The sequence below is a fragment of the Chiloscyllium plagiosum genome, unplaced genomic scaffold, assembly GCF_037043375.1.
Source record: "Chiloscyllium plagiosum isolate Xiang-an unplaced genomic scaffold, Cpla_swu_hap1 HiC_scaffold_24, whole genome shotgun sequence".
In the NCBI taxonomy this organism is placed as follows: Eukaryota; Metazoa; Chordata; class Chondrichthyes; order Orectolobiformes; family Hemiscylliidae; genus Chiloscyllium; species Chiloscyllium plagiosum.
Window position 1 is genome coordinate 50445363 of NW_028270162.1, and position 21697 is coordinate 50467059.

Here is a 21697-nt window from a genome sequence, read left to right on the forward strand (position 1 = left end):
TTTACTGTTGTGAAATGACTTATTTTCAGAAATGACTATCTCTTTCAACACCGCCAAGATATGATTAACTTAACAGGCTTAGAATTTTGGTTCCAAATTTTAAATTGTTAGTTTAATTTTAAATAAGCAATCCCAGTCCTGATCCTTGCAGGATTCCACTATTTTGCTATCTTCAAGTTCTGAGGAACACTTTTTTAAATGCTGCACTTTTTTTTTCTGTCTTGAAGCTGTACACCTAACCATTCATCTAGCTGCACCTTGATTCCTTGTGGTCTGTATTGATTTAGTCTATTATGTGGCACTTTAAAAAAGGCTGTTTGGAAAACTGGATATACTTCTATTGCATTAACACTGTGTACTCTGTCATGTTTTTAACTTATTTTGAGGTTGGGGAATTTTCTGTTTCCTTTCTGAAATAGAGTTATAATGTTAACAATCCAACAGTCCTCTTTTTAAAAAAAAAACAAGTGCATTTATTTACTGTGCAATAGTGCATTGGCTGTCTCATCAGTTTTTTAACATTCATTAATGATCAATCCATTTGGTTTTATCTTTTGACTGGTTAGTTTACTATCTTTCCTATCTTTTAAATGTAGTCATATTGTTTCTGTGCTTCTCTTGATGTCATGACACCAGATCTGTCCCCCTTCTGAATATTGAGGTAATCCATATTCCTCCCAAAATACTGTCATTATCTTTTTGAATTTATCTTGTCTGTCATTCAGCGAACATTCCCATCCTGCCATTTCATTTTCATTTGTTTGCACATAGAGCATTTTACTGTTCTGCTTGAATTTAATTGCTCTTCTTTGCTTGCCTAATTTGTTCATTTTCGCTTATCTCTTGATACCTTCATATTTTCCCTTATGTTAGACTCCTCCACAAGAATAAACCTGATAAAATAACAATTCCTTACAGAATATCTTTGGTGCAACTCCCACCTTTTGAGGAATCAAGAAAGTAAATAGGATAGGTAAACTTCTGTAAATATGAAGCATGATGGCTGTTAAAGATGTATTTATTTTGATACTAAATTGATACAACTCCAGGCTGCACAAGTTGAGGCGCATTTATTTGTAGCTTTTATAATTGGATATTATTGGTAGTTTTGTAGAAATGAGAAATTCAGCATTTTTTTGGAACGTTTTATATAACGCTTGAAAATGATTGTTCTTTCATTTAACAATGGCAGAAGCAGTTGTTGAACAGGCCAAATTGTTTACTTGCCATGAAACTGCCCAACTAGGTGGTAAAAGGCTGTGTTCTCATATAGCTGACTTCAGGTTTAGTATGTTAGGTAACTACCTATAACAAATGATCTTGAGAAATTACTGTATTCTCCATGATCACTGCAAAATTGTTGAAGCAGACTTCTTTTTGAAGTTTGTATTTGGAAATGCCTGTTAATTTTATAACTCTTGGAATTCTCTAGGTTTCTAAACATGTGACCGGATTTCCACTTAGTTAAGTCTACCTGAGTTTTTTTAAAACCTTTTAATCTGAAGATCTGTTAGTAAACTACCAATATGCCAAAGACGACAATTAGTTTAATTTTAAATAATTAATTGAAATCTGACGTTTATTGAGGCTGATACTTAATGTATAGTTCGGTATTTGTGAAAGGAGCAATTATCTACCAAGGCTTTGTTGAAATGCTTCCATTAGGCAGTGCCGGTTATCATTAAAATGCGCCATTGTGTATAGCATTTTGTTTTTTTTCTCTGCTGTACAGTGGGTTTCTTTAGAGTTCAGAACCATAACGTACAAAGATTTTACTTTTCATAGTTAGTGTTTGCCTGATTTCTAATGCTGAATAAACTGCCTATAATTGGTGTACACTAGTGTCTATCTTCTGGCCCAGGCAGAACTGTGTAACTAAGATGTTCTTTTTGACATTTAGCAATTGCTGTTACAAAGACTAGCATTAATATGAGCTAGATCAGAGTGAGGTTTGTGTGAGATTAAAACAAATGCCATATCAGGCCAACAATGTTGCTAAATTAATCTGACAATTTAGCTTTGCCATAAAGTACAGCATTTCAGCAAAATATTCAGTGTTTGCTCAACTAAAAACTACCCATATAAAGATATCAAAATTGTAGAATTAACTCATTGTGTACACTGTATCCCACCTGAAACTACCCAACTACTTTCTGTTTTGGCTTTGCCATATAGCCTTCACACATTCTTGAAACAAATGTAATTCTACCTCTTTCACTTAAAATATGTATACTTTGGAAATTCCATTTAAATGTCATTTTCTGTCAACATTTTACACATTTTATATTTAAATGTATATGCATGGATCAGACACAATTTAAATTATATCAGAGACTTTAGGAATGTTTTCAGTTTAATTGCAGTATTACTTGTTGACTTGGATCACACACACAAAACACATTACTGCAATTAAACTGAAGTTACACTCAAAATCTGATATGATAATTTAGATTCTGTCTGATCCATGCATATACATTTAAATATAAAATGTTGACAGAAAATGACATTTAACTGGAATTTCCAAAGTATATATGAGCCTTTTCAAATAGAAAATATGTGGTTGAGTATCAAAACATAAGAGATTGAGAGGTGACCAAAAGCTTAGTCAATGAGCTTTTTTGAAGGACCATCTTGACAAGAGGGGTAAGATAGAAATTTAGAATGGAAGCGACAAAACTTGGAACTCCAGGAACTGAATGCAAAGATAAAAACATAGCCTCAGGTGAAAATTGGAGAAAGTTGCTAATAGTTGCGCAGCAGCTCTCAAGTTACTGGACTCATTGAAGTACTGGGACCAGTCTATGATTTCTTGAATCCCAAGCTCCATGTTTTTTTAAGTGTCCATGGAGAGAAAGCAGAGTTAATGTTTTTGAGTCCAGTATCACTTGTTCAGAACTTGCATTTACAAGGTAGTTTTTGTAACTGTCAGAGGTCTCAAATGCTTACATTTCAAAAACCACTTAACTGGTTGTAGTTACTGTTGTAATGCAACTAATTTTTACTTGGCAAACTCCCAGAAATATTAATCACAGTGACCAGATACTGATGTTTGGGAATTGTAAGTGAACCCCTGTCAAGAGAACAAACCCAGATAGTTTCCTCTTTCAGACACATTAACTAAAAACCTTCCTCGCTAGGTGGTATTGTTTGACTTGTCATATTTGTCTGTCAGCTATTAATCCAGACTTGTCACCTTATTGCAGAAGCTCACTAATATTTAGAAGTGCCTGTCAACAAACCTTGTCTCCTGGTTTAACCAGCTTATGGTCAGCCTCCTGATTCTCCATACTTTCCCTACACTTTTCCCACAACTAAACAAAGTGTTAACAGTCTCTTCATAAGGGCAAGTTATTTGACAGATTTTTAAGAACTGAAGACAAACAATCAGGACCTGATGGCCTTCTGCCAAAGGTTTCAAAGGAAGTAGTTGCAGAGGAGTGGCTAGTGGCTAGCAGGAAACCATAAACAAAAGATACTCAGCTAGCAGTGGTACACTATGCTGTGTGAATGTTGCCAACCCTCAAATGTGTCAATGTTCCAATGCATTAAAATAGCTGGCACAGGATTGTCAGTCTGCCCTTAGCATTGAAATTCTCCCAAAATTGCTGTTCATCCCATTCTAAATTTTTGAGAACATACATAAACCAAGCAGTACAGTCAAGATCAAGTCACCATAGGCTTACCAGATCATAGGACTGCTATCTCATTAGAGAGAGAGAGAGAGAGAGAGATGACTACTGATTTAACCTGAGGATCATATCTCTGGCAAGGGGAGGGGTTGAGAAGAAGCATCCTTCATGATAATCTCAGCTGGAGATGGGAATTGAAGCCACAATGTTGGCATCACACTGCTTTACAAAGCAGCCATCCAACAAACTGAGCCAAACCAACCCCCCCCCCCCCTCCCCCCCCCCCCCCCCCCCCAAAAGCAGTATTAGATTAGTACAAAAAAAATCTGTTGCTGTTCTGCTTCTATACCAGTAGATGGTGCTTCTTACTTAGCATTCCAGCAGGTAGCACTCTAAACCTATACCCCCATTGGATCGTCACTAATACATTTGTTGCCTTAAAATCACCCTGTACACTTAGCCATTTTTTTTGTGTTGTTTGTTTGAACCTCTGTCTGATGGATGTGAAGTTTGTTCCAGAGTTATGAAGATGTGTGATTTGCCTAAAATGGTTACAGTTAAAAAGCATAAACCTGTTGGGACTATAACCTGGTGTTATTTGGAAGCACTAGCTTTCAGAGCGCTGTTCCTTCATCAGGTAGCTGTTGATCAGGTTCATAAGACAATTTATAGGAAAAGTTTACAATGTCATGCAACTGAAATGATATTTTGAACAAAGTTAGATTGCTGTTAAGTCTTTGATTTTTTTTTAGAATGGGTTGCGGGTGTCGGTTAGCCAAGTTCGGAAACCTTGAGGATGGCCTCAACCGGGACCTTGGGTTCATGTCACACTACAGGTGACCCCACTACAGTGTACACTCTCTCTCTCACACATGCACTGTTAAATACTCACACTCACGCAGGCTGTGTCATACCCAAGCACATACATTCCCCAAACTCTCACCCACATGCAGAACACTGTCACAGGCTTATACTCCCCCTCCATCTCCCTCCTCTTTTTTTTTTTTTGTTTCCCCCCCCTCTCTCTTTTCTCCCCCCACCCCCTCTCTTACCCCCCCCCCTTTCCTGCCCCTCTCTTACCCCCCCCTTCCCTCCCCCTCTCTCTCTCTCTTACCCCCCCTTCCCTTCCCCTCTCACACGTCTATGGGGTGAATATGCATTTGCAGGTACATTCTATTTTCCTTTTTAAAAAAAAAAACACTCAATCTGCAGGCAGTCAATCCATGTAATGTTTTACAAGTTCCTACTTTGGAGATAGAACCAGTCTGACTCAGGATTGGGATACAGACTGACTCTAACCTCACACCTTTAATGCATTGTCTGAGCTGAGATGTCAACTTACTTTATAAAACCTAAAGTTATCGAGAATGTGACTTAAAAGTTCTAGGATTTACATATTAATAACCTGAAACTTGCAATGCATTCTAAAAGATGAAAGACAATCAGCAATCTAGGTTTGTTCAATATATCATTTCAGTTTCATATCATCATAGAGATGAGCAGCAGTCCAACCCGTCCATGCCGACCAGATATCCCAACCCAATCTAGTCCCACCTGCCAGCACCTGGCCCATATCGTTCCAAACCTTTCCTATTCATATACCCATCCAAATGCCTTTTAAATGTTGCAATTGTACCAGACTCCACCACTTCCTCTGGCAGCTTATTCCATATATGTACCACCCTCTGTGTGGGAAAAGTTGCCCCTTATGTCTCTCTTATATCTTTCCCCTCTCACCCTAAACCTATGCCCTCTAGTTCTGGACTCCCCACCCAGGAAAAAGACTTTGTATATTTATCCTATCCATGCCCCTCATGATTTTGTAAACCTGTATAAGTTCACCCCTCAGCCTCTGACACTCTGTGGAAAACAGTGCCGGCCTGTTCAGCCTCTCCCTATAGCTCAGATCCTCCAACCCTGGCAACATCCTTGTAAATCTTTTCTGACCCCTTTCAAGTTTCACAACATTTTTCCGATAGGAAGGAGACCAGAATTGCACACAATATTCCAACAGTGGCCTACCAATGTCATGTAAAGCCGCAACATGACCTCCCTATTCCTATACTCAATACTCTGACCAATAAAATAAAGCATACCAAATGCCTTCTTCACTATGCTATCTACCTGTGACTCCACTTTCAAGGAGCTATGAACCTGTACTCCAAGGTCTCTTTGTTCAGCAACACTCCCTAGGACCTTACCATTAAGCGTAAATTTCATGACACTAAAATTTTGCTATAAATTTTGTGTCTTATGATCCTGGTCCACAGCTACCTGATGAAGCTAGTGATTCAAAATAAAGCTGTTGGACTATAACCTGGTGTTGCAATTTTGTACTTTTTTTTTTGTCCACGTAAAGTCCAACACCGGCTCCTCCGCATCATAAAATGGTTACAGCACAGGTAACAGAGTGGTTATTTGGTCTGTTGCTCTCAGGTAGAATATTTCACACTCAAACCTTTTGATGCAATATGTTAATCTTTATGCTACTATTGATTAGTTCAGTAATCATCTCAAACTGGTATCCTTTGGTTATCCACTCTTGCCCTAGAAGGAATTGTTCTTTGTTGTTTACTGTCCACACCAATCATGATTTTGAGTACCTTTGTTAAATTTTCTATTATTGTCAAAGAAACGTTCCTTCCCTGATTTCAACATAATTGAACTTTCACGTCCCTAAAATCTTTGTAAATCTTTCCTTCATCTCTAAACTAGTGTGCATTTCTGGAGACAACTCCAACTGAAGCCAAACCAGCCTTTTTGCTTTCTCTGCCTGGTTATTATGAGATATGCCTTTTAATCACTTTGAAGGTGGCAGGACATATTGGAAATGACTTTCATGGGTCTGTCTTCCTGCATTCATTTAGAATTGTCTTCTTTCTATTGTGTCCCTTTATTCTTCCTACTGAAATGCATTGTTGCAAACTTTAAACTTCATTTCAAAACTGTCTGCCCATTTTCATTGCCTATGTCCTCTTGAAATCCATCACTTTCCTCCTCAGTTCATAATACATGGAAGATTTGTTTCTCTTGCAAATTGTACCCCTAATTTGGGTCATCAGTACAGAACAAGCAGTGGTGCTGGGACCAATCACTGGGAACTTCATTATATGCTTCCCTCCAGTGCAAAAGACACCCATCCATTCACCACTTGTTTTCTGTCTTTGTATCACTTTTTTTATTCCAAGGACTTCAAATCCACAATTTGGTACATTCATAAATTCCCTTTTGGAAAACCATGTACCTGACATTAGTTGAATTTTCTTCATCAAAATCTTGTATCTCATCAAAACATTCAACTAAAATTTTACTTGAATGTGGCTTCCCCTAATGCACACCTGTCCGATGGATAATCAATAATATAGGATTGATAGTTTCTAAAAGATTTCCCTCCAGAGATTAAACAACTGCTTGCAGTTGGTGGGTTTGTCGTTACCCCACTTTGAAGCAGGGTTTAAAATATGCAATTCTCCAGTTTTCTGTGCAGTATCACTCCCATTGACTAAATAGACTTAGATAATGCAGAATGTCTTTTTTTTGTTGTAGTTGCTCCTATTCCATCATTATATCTTCACCAGCAATGCTTTAGTAATCAGTAATCCTGCTTTGCTGTGAACAATGAGGAAATTTATACTCTACCAACTGTTCGTTTTCCCCATTCCAAAGTCATTTTGAAGGTAAAAAAGATTGAAATGATTATGGAAACAAGGTAGGTAAATGTCATTTAAAATATTTACTTGTGCAGAGACACTGGATGTGCAAAATTGCACACTTCTGGTTTTACCTCGACTGTTCTGACAATTTTAATATTTAACCGGCTTGCCTTACTCTACCTCTCTCAACTCCCCTATAAAAAATTATTTTTCCCATTTTCCTTTTGACCCACAAAATACTGTCACTGGTTTTGTCTTTCAGGTGCCACAGTGAGCATTTCACGTTTCTGGTGATTTCAATATCAGCCATGATTTAATGGTGGAGCAGACTTGATGACCAAATTACCTACTTCTGCCCCTATATCTTATGGATCTAATGGTAAATCTCCATTGCAGCTCACCTTCTCTCCATTGCACCAACTACCTTTTTCACTCCTCAAGCGTTCATACACATCTCACAGCTGTCTTGCTATCTATAGTTACTTCCATTGTCTCTCTCTTGCGTTCTCTCTCGCTCCTTCAGCGTTAACTTATTTTCAAACACTGGTATCAAATGCATTAGTACACGGAGCCACAATCCCACTCTGCACTCCCCAAATCTTTATCCTGACCTCATCCAATTCAAAACTCATCAGTAACTTTAACATATTAAAAGTGCTCAAATCAGTTTCAAAGCTTCAGTTAAGGCTTTTTCAGTTTATATGTGAGCAGCAACATTCTCTTTTTGCCAAGGAATAAACGACTCTTAAAAATAAATTTTTTTTTAAAGGATATTACTTATTAATTTGTGGAAATTCCATGCATTGTTATACAAATAAAGTAAGATGAAGCAAGCAAGATGGATTTCTACCTAGACCATGCTGTCATGGGCTCATATCCAACCTCAATTTAACTGGAGGTATGTAGATTTAGGAGGAAGGGGTGGTAGAAGGGAGATAAACAGTAAAATCAAAAATACTCATGGGACATCACATGTTTACATTATTCCAATTTTAATTCTATGCAGAATGCTAAACACACAATCGGCACCATCCATACAATAACATTACATTTGCCTTTTCGTTGGACACACACAGCTGTGTATACTCAAGTCAAGACATAATTAGTGTGTGCTACTATCCTGTTTCTCAAAGTACAACTGTGCTGAGCTGCAGTGGTCTGTTCACCAAGAGTGAGAGCTCTCTGAAACAAGATGACAGGTCTCATTCTACCATCGTTCGCTCTGTGGCCTCCTTTAATGGAAGAGTTGGTCAAGCATACATCTTGAGTGATAATCAAATGTCACTTGCTGCTTTCCTCTCCCAGGGAGCAGGTTAACGATCTTTCCGGTGTTACCCGACTCTGAGGAGGAGAGGTGAACATGTAAAGGTTTTATTTCTTAACAGAATGGATAGATTATGTTGTCAGGGGAAAGTGAGGACTGGAGATCAGAGTTGAGTGCTGGAAAAGCACAGCAAATCAGGCAGCATCTGAGGAGCAGGAGAATCGATGTTTCAGGCAAAAACCCTTCATCAGGAAGGGCTTATTTTGTGACCTGTGCTTTTCCAGCACCACAGTTTTGATGGTGATTGGCTGGCTCCCAAGTACGCACAGTATTGACATTGAGCATGATTTGAAATATTTAAATAGGACCTTGATCCATGATTACCCAACCATTTAGAGGCAGGTAGAATTCCTCCTGCACCAGCATCATTGCTCTCTATGCCAAGCTCTGAGTCAGTGCGGAACCCTACTCATCATTTTCTCCTAATTAAACTTCCTGTCTCACTATTTTTCTGCTGGTTCTGTAACTATATAGATCTGCTCAGTAAACTACTCACTGTTTCTGTCTCTGTATACGAGCTGCCAGTCTTGGTATGGAGAATGCTCCCATCCTTCAGACTGGTACCACAGTAGATGTTGTTTTCTGCTCTGAGTTGTTTCACACGGCTCTGCAAGTGTTTTAGCAGCTTCAGTGTCCCAAAATCCTTCTGCTTGTAGGAGATCACTGCAGAGGGAGTCACTGATGTGATAGAGGCAGACCACAAAGGAGAAGGTTCAATGTGTTCCTTTAAGGGAATACAAACAAGATGCAAAATTTATATTACTTGAGTAAGTATAATTTTGATTTAACTGCAGGACAGATATGAACCTGTATCAAGGTTAATATGTGTGTGAGGCAGTGAACACTCATTTCACATGTTATTCATTCATTGGAATAGGGCATTGCTGACTGGGCCCACATTTATTGCCCATCCTTAATTGCCTTGGAGAGGTTGTGAGCTGCCATCTTGAACATGCTGCAGTCTTTGGGGTATATGGACACCCACAGTGCTGTTAGGAAGGGAGTTCCAGTATATTGACCCAGTGATGGAAAGGTCATTGGAACAGGTGGAGATGTTTGGACCTTGGATACCACCCTGAGGAACTCCTGCTTTCAGCATGCTTCTTTTGGGTTTTTTTGTATTGATAGAATTTTAAGTTGCATTGTAGTAGAAAATAAATACTCTTTCCTGTTCTGTTTGTTTGTTCATAATGAAACCTGGTCTTAATTACTTTTATCCTGAATAGCAGTAATTCAGATAATATGGCTTCTTGGTGATCCAGCTGGGATCTAACCAGCTTTGGGACAGTTTGTGGAATGGTAGGACGTAGTTATCAGCACTCAGTTTATCAGTAACCCAATTAAGTCATCAGAGTTGGAAGAGTCCATAGAGGTTAAAAAAAAATGTGAACGATGTTTCAGCAGCTGAGATAAAAATCTGATGTTGTAGGGGTTAAGATGCCATCCTTAGTGATGATATAAATTGGAGGTTGGAAACTCATCTTTGGGAAAATTGTGATACTAAGGTTCTGAACAGACTGCATTACTCTCTCAATGGTCTTGAGATTAAGCCAACATTAGTAATTTGGCATTTGGATCCACCTGCAAAAACAATTGCATTGGATTTAATAGTATTTAGTTGGAGGAAAATTCTGTTCTTCTAGTACTGAATTTCAGATAAGCAATCTGATCACTTAGCAATAATAGAGATGTCAAGAGAGACACAGCTGGGATGATTAGTAAATCTGTGAAAACTAACTGCCTCCTGCTTGTCTACTTTTGGATTCCAGCATCTGCAGTTTTTTTTTGTCTCCAACTCTGGATGATGGCGCCAAGGTTTGCAAGTAGATTGAATAAAACTGGAGGAAGACTAAGGATATATCCTGCAGAATGTAGGAACAGGAAGAGAAACTGTAACCAGTGTTTCTCTGACCTTGATGATTTAGATTAGAATTGGACCAGGTAAGAGAGTAGTCCCACACAGCTGGCTGACAGAAAAGTTTGTGAGAAGATTTGTAGCTCGGGTGCTCGTTGCTGTGGTTCTGTTTGCCGAGCTGGAAGTTTTTGTTGCAAACGTTTCGTCCCCTGTCTAGGTGACATCCTCAGTGCTTGGGAGCCTCCTGTGAAGCGCTTCTGTGGTGTTTCCTCCGGCATTTATAGTGGCCTGTCCCTGCCGCTTCCGGTTGTCAGCTTCAGCTGTCTGCTGCAGTGGCCGGTATATTGGGTCCAGGTCGATGTGTTTGTTGATGGAGTTTGTGGATGAGTGCTTCTAGGAATAACCCTGGCTGTTCTTTGTTTGGCTTGCCCTATAATGGTAGTGTTGTCCCAGTCGAATTCATGTTGCTTGTCGTCTGCGTGTGTGGCTACTAGGGATAGCTGGTTGTGTCGTTTCGTGGCTAGTTGATGTTCTTGGATGCGGATCGTTAGCTGTCTTCCTGTTTGTCCTATATAGTGTTTTGTGCAGTCCTTGACAGAAAAGGTACTGCAGGAGATGGTGTGGTTAGCTATATCAAAGGCTGTAAACAAATCAAGAAGGACAAGGTGCTTTCGTCCCAAATGACCACCTTTGTCACTGTCACACAGGTAAATGTTGATAAGAGCTGTTTTTTGGTCCTGTTTGAGAGATGGAAATCTGCTTCAAACATGGGGTTTGACAAAGATGGGTAGTATTAACACAGTCAATAACTGAAGAGAAGAGTGTGCAGTTTTGCAAGGGTGAAGGGATCCATGTTTTTGAAGACCGGATTGACGACGACGATCAAAGAGGATATCCCATACTCTAGTGGTTACCATGGCACTCGGAGGGTAAATTGATGGTCAAACGGATCTGTGTGAATAGGTTCAGGGGAACAGAGTTTCATAGAATAGAATGGAGTTGCATTGAATCCCTACAGTGTGGAAATAGGCCCTTCAGCCTAACAAGTCCACACTGACCCTCTGAAGAGTAACCCACCCAGACTCATTCCCCTACCCTATTATCCTATATTTACCTCTGACCAATGCACCTAACCTACACATCCCTGGACACTATGGGTAATTTAGCATAGCCAATTCACCTAACCTGCACAGCTTTGAATTATGGGAGGAAACCAGAGCACCTGGAGGAAACCCACACAGACACTGGGAGAATGTACACACTCCACATAGATAGTCACCCCAAGGCTGGATTTGAACCAGTGTACCACCCCATAACAGAAGGTGGATTGCATGGATAACTGAGCAGAGGGAGGGCATACAGGGAAATAAGAAGGAACCAGAGAAAGATATGTAGGAAGGCTAGGTGGGGATGTGGGAAGGATGAGGGTGTCAGATGTGATTGGACTGGGTGAGCTAATGGAATAAAGAGACACAGCAGAAACAACTCACCAGATTTTTTTTATTTTAGTGACAGATCAACCAGTTCCTTGCACTTAATTGCTGGAGGTCGGGATGGAGGCAAGAAGGGTTTAACAAGCTGATTTGCAGTACACAAAAACCAGGGATTTCAGGGATACATTTCAGGATGGTCCTAAATAATAACAGACTATGGAGACAAAAGCCAGAAATCCGTGTAGATGGCTAAACCAGTTGTTTACTCTCTTTTCCAGTCTGACTCCTATCAGCTCAAGTGAGCTGAGATGAGGGTTATAGTAGAGAGAATGGTGAGAGAGTAATGGTTTTATTGAAGACTAGGGCTGGACCACGGTGGAGATAAGACTGTGGTCAAGGAAATTGGTTGCTGCAGAAATGTGCCGAGTGGGGGGGGGACCAAAAGCTGGATATTTATGAAGGGACACAGGAGAAACCAGCTTATGGATTAAATTGGCTTTAATAACAAAAAAAATTTTGAGGGTGTAGTTGACTTTGCCTTCACATTAAGATGTTCAGTGGTGATTACAGGTTTGGACAGCATTCAGGGTTGAACTCCTAAGCAGCAATTAACACTTGCAATATAGTAGGAGTTTGGTAATAACCATCTCTAGAAGAGAGTCTTGCATCTCCCCTTGACAATCAGCAGCATCATAATCACTGCATTCCCCACCATGACCATTTGGGGGTTCTTCTATGGTAAGTATTTCCATCAACCACAGGGCTGTAGTGGCTACAGTGAGTAGCATATCCAAGATGTCTTGAATAGCAGCTTCCACACTCTGATCTCTACCAACTAGAAGAACAAAGGTAGCAGGTGATTGGGAGTACTGTGATCTGTCAATTTCTGTCCATATCTCTCACTGTTCAGATTGGGGAAATATCTCATCAATATTTTATTTAAATCCTGGAACTGCCTTCCTTCTCACCATTGTGGATGTACCCATAGACTGCGGTGGGTATGTCCCACTGAGAGAATCTACAAAGAGAATATCCCCTCACAAGACTCATTAAAATCTAAGTTTCAATGAAACCATCTCTCATTCACGTAAACTCTAGAGCATTGGCCTGTTCAGTCTGTCTGTCCTCTGAGGACATTGCAGTACTCCAGAGGTGGAGCGGTGGTACTTATTAAACACAGCATGATGGAAATAGGAAACAAAGTGATGTTGCTTTCAGTAAGACAAATAAATCGACGTGAATCGGCATAAAAGAGGTTATCTCCAGACCATCTGACATGGGAGGGATTCGAAGGAAAATAAATGATTTTGGGAAAAGAACCATAATGATCATATAAGATTTCAAATATCTGGAAATTAATTGGCAAAAAAGTGGGCAAAGGGATAACAGAATAGAATACCCTACAACTGTGTACAAGACTTCTTTCTGGTTTTTCTAACCCAGCATCCAAGAAACTCAACAAGAAAAGGATTCCCCACTGCATACAGTAATGGGAAGGAAGCAAAGCACAAATCAAGGACCATTGAGGCAATAGTGGCGATGATATACTGTTTAGGATAAAGACTGAGCAGCACATAAACATTGCTAAGATCAGGAGACCATATTTGGATAAAGTTGGTTTTGAAGTGCTGAGAATTTGATGAAGTAAAAAGAACAATACATCAATAAGCAAGAGTGTGAAAAACCACCAGAAATATTTAAAACTATGCAACGGTGTCCAAGAAAGCAAGCAAGGAAAGAATCCATGAAAAGCAAGAATGAATTATAGAGACTGACATTTCAGCAAGTCAGGCCTGATTTAGCTAGTCACACCTATATAAGTTGGCAGAATGTGGATTTAGCCTTTGATAAATAAAGGAGACATAACTAAAGGAGAAGTAAATTAAAGACAAAAAAGAAAGTGTTTTAAGTAAAGGCTTAGAACATAAACGATAGGAGGGGCTGCAATACAGGACAATACAAAGCGATTAGGAGAGAAATCAACAAATTGGGAGCCAAGAAACTAACTACAAATGAGTAAATCCACTTGATGTTGGGCTCCAAATCCAATTTCCTGCCACACTGCCAACACTAACATCTTGTGGCGTAAAACACCAGGGAATTGTATGGAAATGATACAAAAAGGTACAACATTGACTCACTGAATATTTTAAGGTTTCCAATAAGTCCAAGAAACCATCTCGACATACAATTTTGATGGTAGAAGTTAGGCAAATGGATTATGTTTAAGTGAAATTAAATGTTTACCAAAGGCAGGGGATGGATTTCATTTTTTTGCATTTCCATCTTCTTTTGACATTCATTTCTGTTTTTGTAGATCTTCCTGTAAAGACAAAAGTTGATTTGTTACCGTCATCCCCGGAATATTGCAGGACAAGCATATCATGTCACTGAACAATCAAACACCCATATTCCAAACCTTTTGTCTTTATATGTTATTTTACCCTCATAAAACTAAGACATTTTTAAAAATAGTAATGTTCCCTTCACTTACAACAATAACTTGCATTCACATACTTGATAAAATATCTCAAAAGTGCTTTATACATACATCAAACAAAATAAATAATGAGTTTCAAAAAGATGTTACACCAACTGTTGAAGATCTTGGTCAAAGAGAATACTGAAGACATAAGCAAGAAGACATTTGTATAAATACTACCTTTTCCCTAGCTGCTAATCGCTCTGATGTAGAGTCACCAGACTCAAAACATTAACTCCGCTTTCTTCCCACAGAGTCTGTGAGACCTGCTAAGTTTCTCCAGCAATTTGTTTTTGTTTCAGATCTGCAGTTCTTTGTTTTATTTTACTTATTTTGAAATACTTGCAATAATCCTCATTTTTTAAAAAAAAACAGATTAAGATTAGATTCCCTACAGTGTTTCTAACAGGCCTTTTGACCCAACAAGTCCACACGGACCCCCGAAGAGTAACCCACCCAAGCCAATTCTACAACCCTGTATTTACCCCTGCCTAATGCACCTAACACTATGGGCAATTTAGCATATCCAATTCACCTGACCTACACATCTTTGGACTGAGAGGAAACCCACACAGACACTGGGAGAATGTCTGTGTCGAGTCTGCACAATCACCCAAGGTGGGAATCGATCCCGTGTCCCTGGTGCTGTGAGGCAGCAGTGCTAACCACTGAGCCACCGTGCTCAAAAGTACAGAAAAATGTACATTCCCCACCTTACCATCCAACTGGAAGGTCACATCAGTGTCATCTTGGTCAAAGGCCTACATGAGAAGTTGCCACTAACCAAAAATAAATTATTTCTTTAAACAGCAATGAGCTAATGATATTCTGGATTTCTTTTAATGCCACTCTTCCATGTTCCTTTGCCTGTTGCTGTGCTTCTGTGCAGTACTACCCGAGTAGCTGCAATGTGGCTGCTGACTTTTAGTGGGTGAGACCACTGATGGTCTTGCAGTACAGTATCAAGAAGCTCTGTACATAAAAGGCCATCTTGCCATTGGAGGCAGTAGTCTGAACTGGTTGGCTGAGAGACAACAGCAAGGGCAATGGCAGTGGTTGGAACATGAATACCGTCACCCTGATCATGCTCTCAACAGTGCCACAATTGCACCACTTTTTTGTATAAGAGGCAGCAGCAGCTCTCTTTCAGTCACATAAGATTTCATTTAACAACAGAAGGCCCTTAAGAGCTGAAGAGCTGGAATATGTGCTAACCTCTCCTGCTCTGCAGCCCCTGACAAACAGCCAGCTAGCCAGTAATGTAAATCATATTCATCTGCACACAGAAAACAGGAAAATAAGATGGCAGCACAAAATGTGCATGCTGCCTGCCTCAGAATAATCTCCATGCCTGAAAATGCGTGCAAAATTTAGACCCAATTGTTTACTTCTTTTATATCAAAACTGTTTTCTGAATGCGTCTAATTCGTAAAACATCTTTAAGTATTCCAATTAGTCAACTCAGAACTTAAATCTACCTCAGTGGAATGAAGGTCAGACAATTTCTAAAGTGGTTGTATGAATCTGTCTTCAACATTACCTGACAGGCAGTAATCTCCAAAAATTACTGTTTCTGAGTTCCAGTTGCAATGTACTGTGAAGATCAAAATCTGTCTGCTTTCAGACTAAATGGTGTCATTTCTGAAGCAGTTGTTTTTCAGGCATACTGAGTACTTGGATTTGATTACTCGCTCTTATATTAGACATCTTGATCTTTATGCTGTGTGTGAAGCCCCAACATAATCATTCAAAAGGAGGTACTCAAGTTATGTGCAAACCCATAAGCAGAGTGCCCAGTCCACTGAACATTTCTTGCTGTGGACCTATCAGCTTTCTACAATAATCTGCCCTCGACGTCAACTCTGCACAAGAACTAGTACTTCAAGTTCATTATGGCCCTTCATCAAAGTTCTGATCTCAAATGTTAACACAATTTCCACAGATACTGCTTGACCTGCTGAGTATTTCTAGAATTTTCTATTTTTATTTCCATTCTCCAACATCTGCAGTATTTTGCTTTTACTCAATAGGGTAGAATTCATCTTGATGAATATTGTAAAACGGGCAGGATCACATCAACTGCCTGTTATCCCCCAGTGCTCATTGGAATTTATTGGATCTGAATGTCGCATGAGGAGTATAAAAAGGAGGCTTTGTGATCTTATTGAAGGTAAACCTCTAAGCCGTAGAGGTCCTTAGAACAGAGGTAGTTAAGTGGAGGTGATCAAAACAATGAGGGGCTCTTGGTGCCAATCTCTGACATAATACTTCCAAGGATGAAATTAAATAACAGTGCATCTTAAGGGAAGCTGGGTTTGGAGTGACATATTTTCAACACCTAAAATGTAGCATTTTGACGGAGGAGCAGTAAGAAGCCACTGTTCTAAGTGGCAAAAGTGTCAGTACTCAGAGGATGTAGTTTTAAGCTGATTGACAAAGGAATGAGAGACAATATGAGAGTATGTTTTATTACCTATTCAGTGGTGTCTAAAAGGGTGGTAGAAGCAGATTATTTTGTAACTTTTAAAAATACGTTTACAGGGCTACATGAAAGAGTAAAAGAATGAGACTAATTGAATAACTCCATCAAAACCAAATGGTTTCTTTGTGTGCTATATTGGAAAAGCTGAAGTAGTCCTACTTAGAGATGGTTGGGAGGCATTTAGTAAAGATGTTCATAATCACTAAGGCCTGTTTAGAGTAGATAGAGTGAAACTTATTGGAAGAATGGAGTTTAATTTAGATAAATGTGAGGTGCTGCATTTTGGAAAGGCATATCAGGGCAGGACTTATACACTTAATGGTAAAGTCCTGGGGAGTAGTGCTGAACAAAGAAACCTTGAAGTGCAGGTTCATAGCTTGTTGAAAGTGGAGTCGCAGGTAGATAGGATAGTGAAGAAGGCGTTTGGTATGCTTTCCTTTATTGGTCAGTGCATTGAGTATAGGACATTAGTTGAGCCACTTTTAGAGTATTGCATGCAATTCCGGTCTCCCTCTCTATAGGAAGAATGTTGTGAAACTTGAAAGGGTTCAGAAAAGATTTATGAGAATGTTGCCAGGGATGGAAGGTTTGAGCTATAGGGAGAAGTTGAATAGGCTAGGATTGTTTTCCCTGGAGCGTCGGAGGCTGAGGGGTGACTTATAGAGGTTTACAAAATCATGATGGATATGGATAGGATAAATAGACAAAATATTCAAACCTTCCATATCTGGCAACATCCTCATAAATCTTTTCTGAACCCTTTCAACAGAATACCGAAGGTGGCGTTTGGTATATCTGGTCAGCATAGACGAGTTGGACCGAAGGGTCTGTTTCCATGCTGTACATCTATATAACATGGACTTTATAGGACTGATCTGAATGTCATTTGCTGGGATGGATTAATATTACAATTATCTGAAGTTTCAACATATTCAGTGCTTTCCCGCTGGGAAATTAAAGGTTTACTTTAAAAGGAAACATTATGCCTCTCTCCAGTCCATTCTACTCACTTGCTTGTTAGATGGCTACAGCTCAGTATTATCGATAGACCACCTGGCTTTGACCTAGCCACCAGAAGCCACAATGCCAAGAATAACTCTGACTACTCTGCAAAGCCCTCCTTACTAGCATCTGGGGGCGAGTGCCAAAATTAGAAGCATTCTTTACAGACTAATCAAAACCTGGCATAGTCAAAATCAGAGAATCAAATCTTGCAGATAATGTCCCAGACACCACCACCATCCCTGCATATGCTCTGTCCCATCGGCAGGACTGACCCAGCACTGACCGTAGAATAGAGTTGATAAACAGTTGGGAGGGAGTTGCCCTGGGAGTCCTCAACAGTGATATTTCATGGTGTGAAGTCAAACATGGGCAAAGAAACCTCTCCCCCACATTTTCATTTACTCCTCAATGTTGAACTCACTTACAGTAAGCCCTGAGTGTGGCAAGGTTGCAGAATGTACAGTGTGGGAGATTTCCGTGTGTATCAACAACCAGTAGCGCTACTGATTGAGCTGGTCGGGTCCTAAACAACATTGCTATTGTACTGGATCTGTGGCAGGTGGTGAGGGAATTAACAAGAGGGACTAACGCATTGGCTGTTTCCACATCAATCTGCTTTGTGTACTTCTGTCAGTATCCGTAAGCATTCCTAGTTTGCAGTTTATGGAGATGAAGTCCCATATTCACACTCTGAACAACCTCCATCATGTTGTGTAGCACTATCAGCATGCTAAAAAGGACAGACTTAGAATAAGGTCAAGATTAGAGTGATGCTGGAAAAAAACGTCAATTTTCCTGCTCCTTGGCTACTGCCTGACCTGTGCTTTTCCACTTTCACCACTTTAATCTTGACTCTGATCTCCAGCATCTGCAGTCCTCATTTTCATCCCTAGACTTAGAACAAACCTAGCAACTGAAGACTGGGCATCAATGACTTACTGTGGGTCATCAATAGCAGCAGAATCTAACTCCAGCACAATCTGCAACCTTGTGGCCTGGCATATCCCCCACTCAATCATTATCATCAACCCAGGAATCAATCGAGTTCAATGAAGACTGCAGGAGGGTATGCCAGGAGCACGCTAGACATAAGTAAAAATGAGGTGTCAACCTGGTGAAGCTACCAAACAGGACTACTTGCAGCCAAACAGCATATACAACAAGTAATAAACAGAGCTAAGTGATCCCACAACCAAGATCAGATCTAAGCTCCACAGTCCTGCCACATCCACCCGTGAATAGTACTGGACAATTAAACAACTCACTGGAGGAGGAAGCTCCACAAATGTCCTCATCTTCAATGATGGAAGAGGCCAGCACATCAGACTTCCCAAAGCTTGTCCATTTGAATATTTAAATATTCCCCACTTGCCCGGACGAATGCACTTCCAACGTTCAAGCAGCTTGATACCATCCAGGATAAAGCATCTTGCTTGATTGGCACACACCAAAACCAAACAATCAAACCTATTACCGCGTACAGCAGGTGTGTCATCTATAAGGTTTACTGCAGTAAACCATCAAAGCCCCTGAGGCAGCACCATCCAAGTCCATGACCATCTGGAAGAACAAGAGCAGCAGATACATGGAATACCATCAGCTGCAAGTCTCCCTTCAAACCACTCATCATCCTGACTTAGAAATAAATTGTTGTTCCATTAGTGTCACTTGGTCAAAATCCTGGACCTCCCTCCAGAACAGCATTTGTGGGTCTAACAAACTGCATTAACTGACAGGATGCTCATGAATTTGATTTCATTTAGTCAGGAGGGTCAAGCATTTGTATTTATTTCTCCTTATATCTACAGTCACAATTCCACTTAAAATAGGGAATGGGATTAGGTTTTTCTTTATTCCATTTTCACCTTCTGTAAGTTGCTTTTTGAAAGTTGAATAGTCTTTTTTACCAGTGTTTCCTCATCAGTCATTGCACACTAGACTTCAAACTAATGATCCATCTATCCACCATTCCAAGGATGTTGTCCTCGTATATCACTGACCAAGTTATATTGCTCAAAGCCTGACCAGTCAATTATAGTTGAGTTTGTGGTGCTGGAAAAGCACAGCCGGTCAGGCAGCATCCGAGGAGCAGGAGAATTGGCGTTTTGGGCATAAGCTCTTCATCAGGAAGATCTGGGTGAAGAACTTATGCTCGAAACATCGATTCTCCTGCCCCCCCGATGCTGCCTGATCGGCTGTGCTTTTCCAGCACCACACTCTCGACTCTGATCTCCAGCATCTACAGTCCTCACTTTCTACCAGACAATTGTATAACTCCATCTTCTAAAGAGGAGGCTGTGAGAATTGGTTAAAAAAAAGCAAAATTCAACAGAGCGACTGGTGATATTCAAGGATGTGTTGAGGTGGAGTAATGAGATACAAATGTAATTCTACACCAGTTGAGTTCTCGGAGTTAGCTGCAATCCCACAAATAGTGGTTGAATCAGAAAGCCGACCAAGTTCTCTCTGGGAAAGTAAGAAGGAAAGTCATCTTGAGCTGTAGCTGTGTGTTACCTTCCATCTGATTCTAGATTAGAGTGGTGCTGGAAAAGCACAGCAGTTCAGGCAGCATCTGAGGAGCAGGAAAATCGACGTTTTATTTTCCTGCTCCTCAGATGCTGTCTGAACTGCTGTGCTTTTCCAGCACCACTCTAATCTAGAATCTGGTTTCCAGCATCTGCAGTCCTTGTTTTTAGCCACCTTCCATCTGATTCAAAAGACAGGACTTGAGGAGATGCCAGATGACCTGAAGCACATCTTCACACAGACGAGTGAAGGCATTAGGAAAACAATTCCTTTGCTTCTTTTACTAACTATCAGTTGAAAACTGGTAGAAACCTGGGACAACAATACTTCAGGAAGAGACTGAAAACACATTCTAGTCCACATTTAAAGAGCTGGAGAAGTCACATACTTTACATTCCGCTTCTCCTCAAACATGTGGGTGTGTTTGCAGGCAGTCACATTGTCCCATTTGGTCATGGTCCTTTGGACTGCTGGTAACTCATTCTTCCTCTCCTGAAGCGTGTGTTCCTTTTCTCTCCCAGACTCAGTCAGTGGTTGCCTCTGTAGCTTGCTGACCTGCTTGGTATCATCCTGAGTAATGGACAATGCAGGAGAATTAGGCCCAAACAAGATTTCTGTAAAATTATTACAAATTTCCAAAAAAATCAACTCGTTAAATGTCTGTCATTAATATTTATAAGTTTCTTTCAATTTATTTTCTCAGACTGAGTGTATTGTGAGCAACATGCTAACCTATATGGGAGGGGTTCCAAAACTAATAGTACAACTGGAAACTTTGGGCTTTTGTATTAGAATCTAATCTGGAGACTGTCTCACATTTCCTGGGTTCTTGGAGTGATATGATGCTGCGATAGTTTAACTTTGCACAAGGAATTGGGTCCTAATTATAGAAGTTGAAACTTTATTGCTGAAACAGCACAGCAGGTCAGGCAGCATCCAGGGAACAGGAGATTCGACGTTTCGGGCACAGGCCCTTCTTCAGGAATGAGCAGAGAGTGTTCAGCAGGAGAAGATAAAAGGTAGGGAGGAGGGACTTGGAGGAGGGGCGTTGGAAATGTGATAGGTGGAAAGAGGTCAAGGTGAGGGTGATAGGTCGGAGTAGGATGGAGGCGGAGAGGTCAAGAAGAAGACTGCAGGTCAGGAAGGCGGTGCCGGGCTGGAGGGATCCGGCTGAGACAAGGTGGGGGGAGGGGGGATGAAGAAACTGGTGAAGTCCAAGTTCATCCCCTGCGGTTGGAGGGTTTCCAGTCGGAAGATAAGACGCTCCTCCTCCGACCGTCGGGTTGTTGTGGTTTGGCGGTGGATGAG

At 40.3% G+C, this 21697-nt stretch overlaps 1 protein-coding gene across 1 annotated transcript in view; it reads right to left on the reverse strand.

Moving 5' to 3' along the window:
- Nucleotides 1-8324: 8324 nt before the first annotated feature.
- LOC122562795 (uncharacterized) overlaps nucleotides 8325-21697 on the reverse strand; it is a 50788-nt gene continuing 37415 nt past the window's right edge. Inside the window, exons 17-20 of the mRNA XM_043715994.2 lie at nucleotides 20778-20959; nucleotides 14142-14217; nucleotides 9103-9330; nucleotides 8325-8623 (exon numbers count right to left, since the gene is read on the reverse strand). Coding sequence (XP_043571929.2) covers nucleotides 8564-8623; nucleotides 9103-9330; nucleotides 14142-14217; nucleotides 20778-20959 — 546 coding nt within the window. The 3' untranslated portion in view covers nucleotides 8325-8563. The remainder of the gene's footprint in view (nucleotides 8624-9102; nucleotides 9331-14141; nucleotides 14218-20777; nucleotides 20960-21697) is intronic.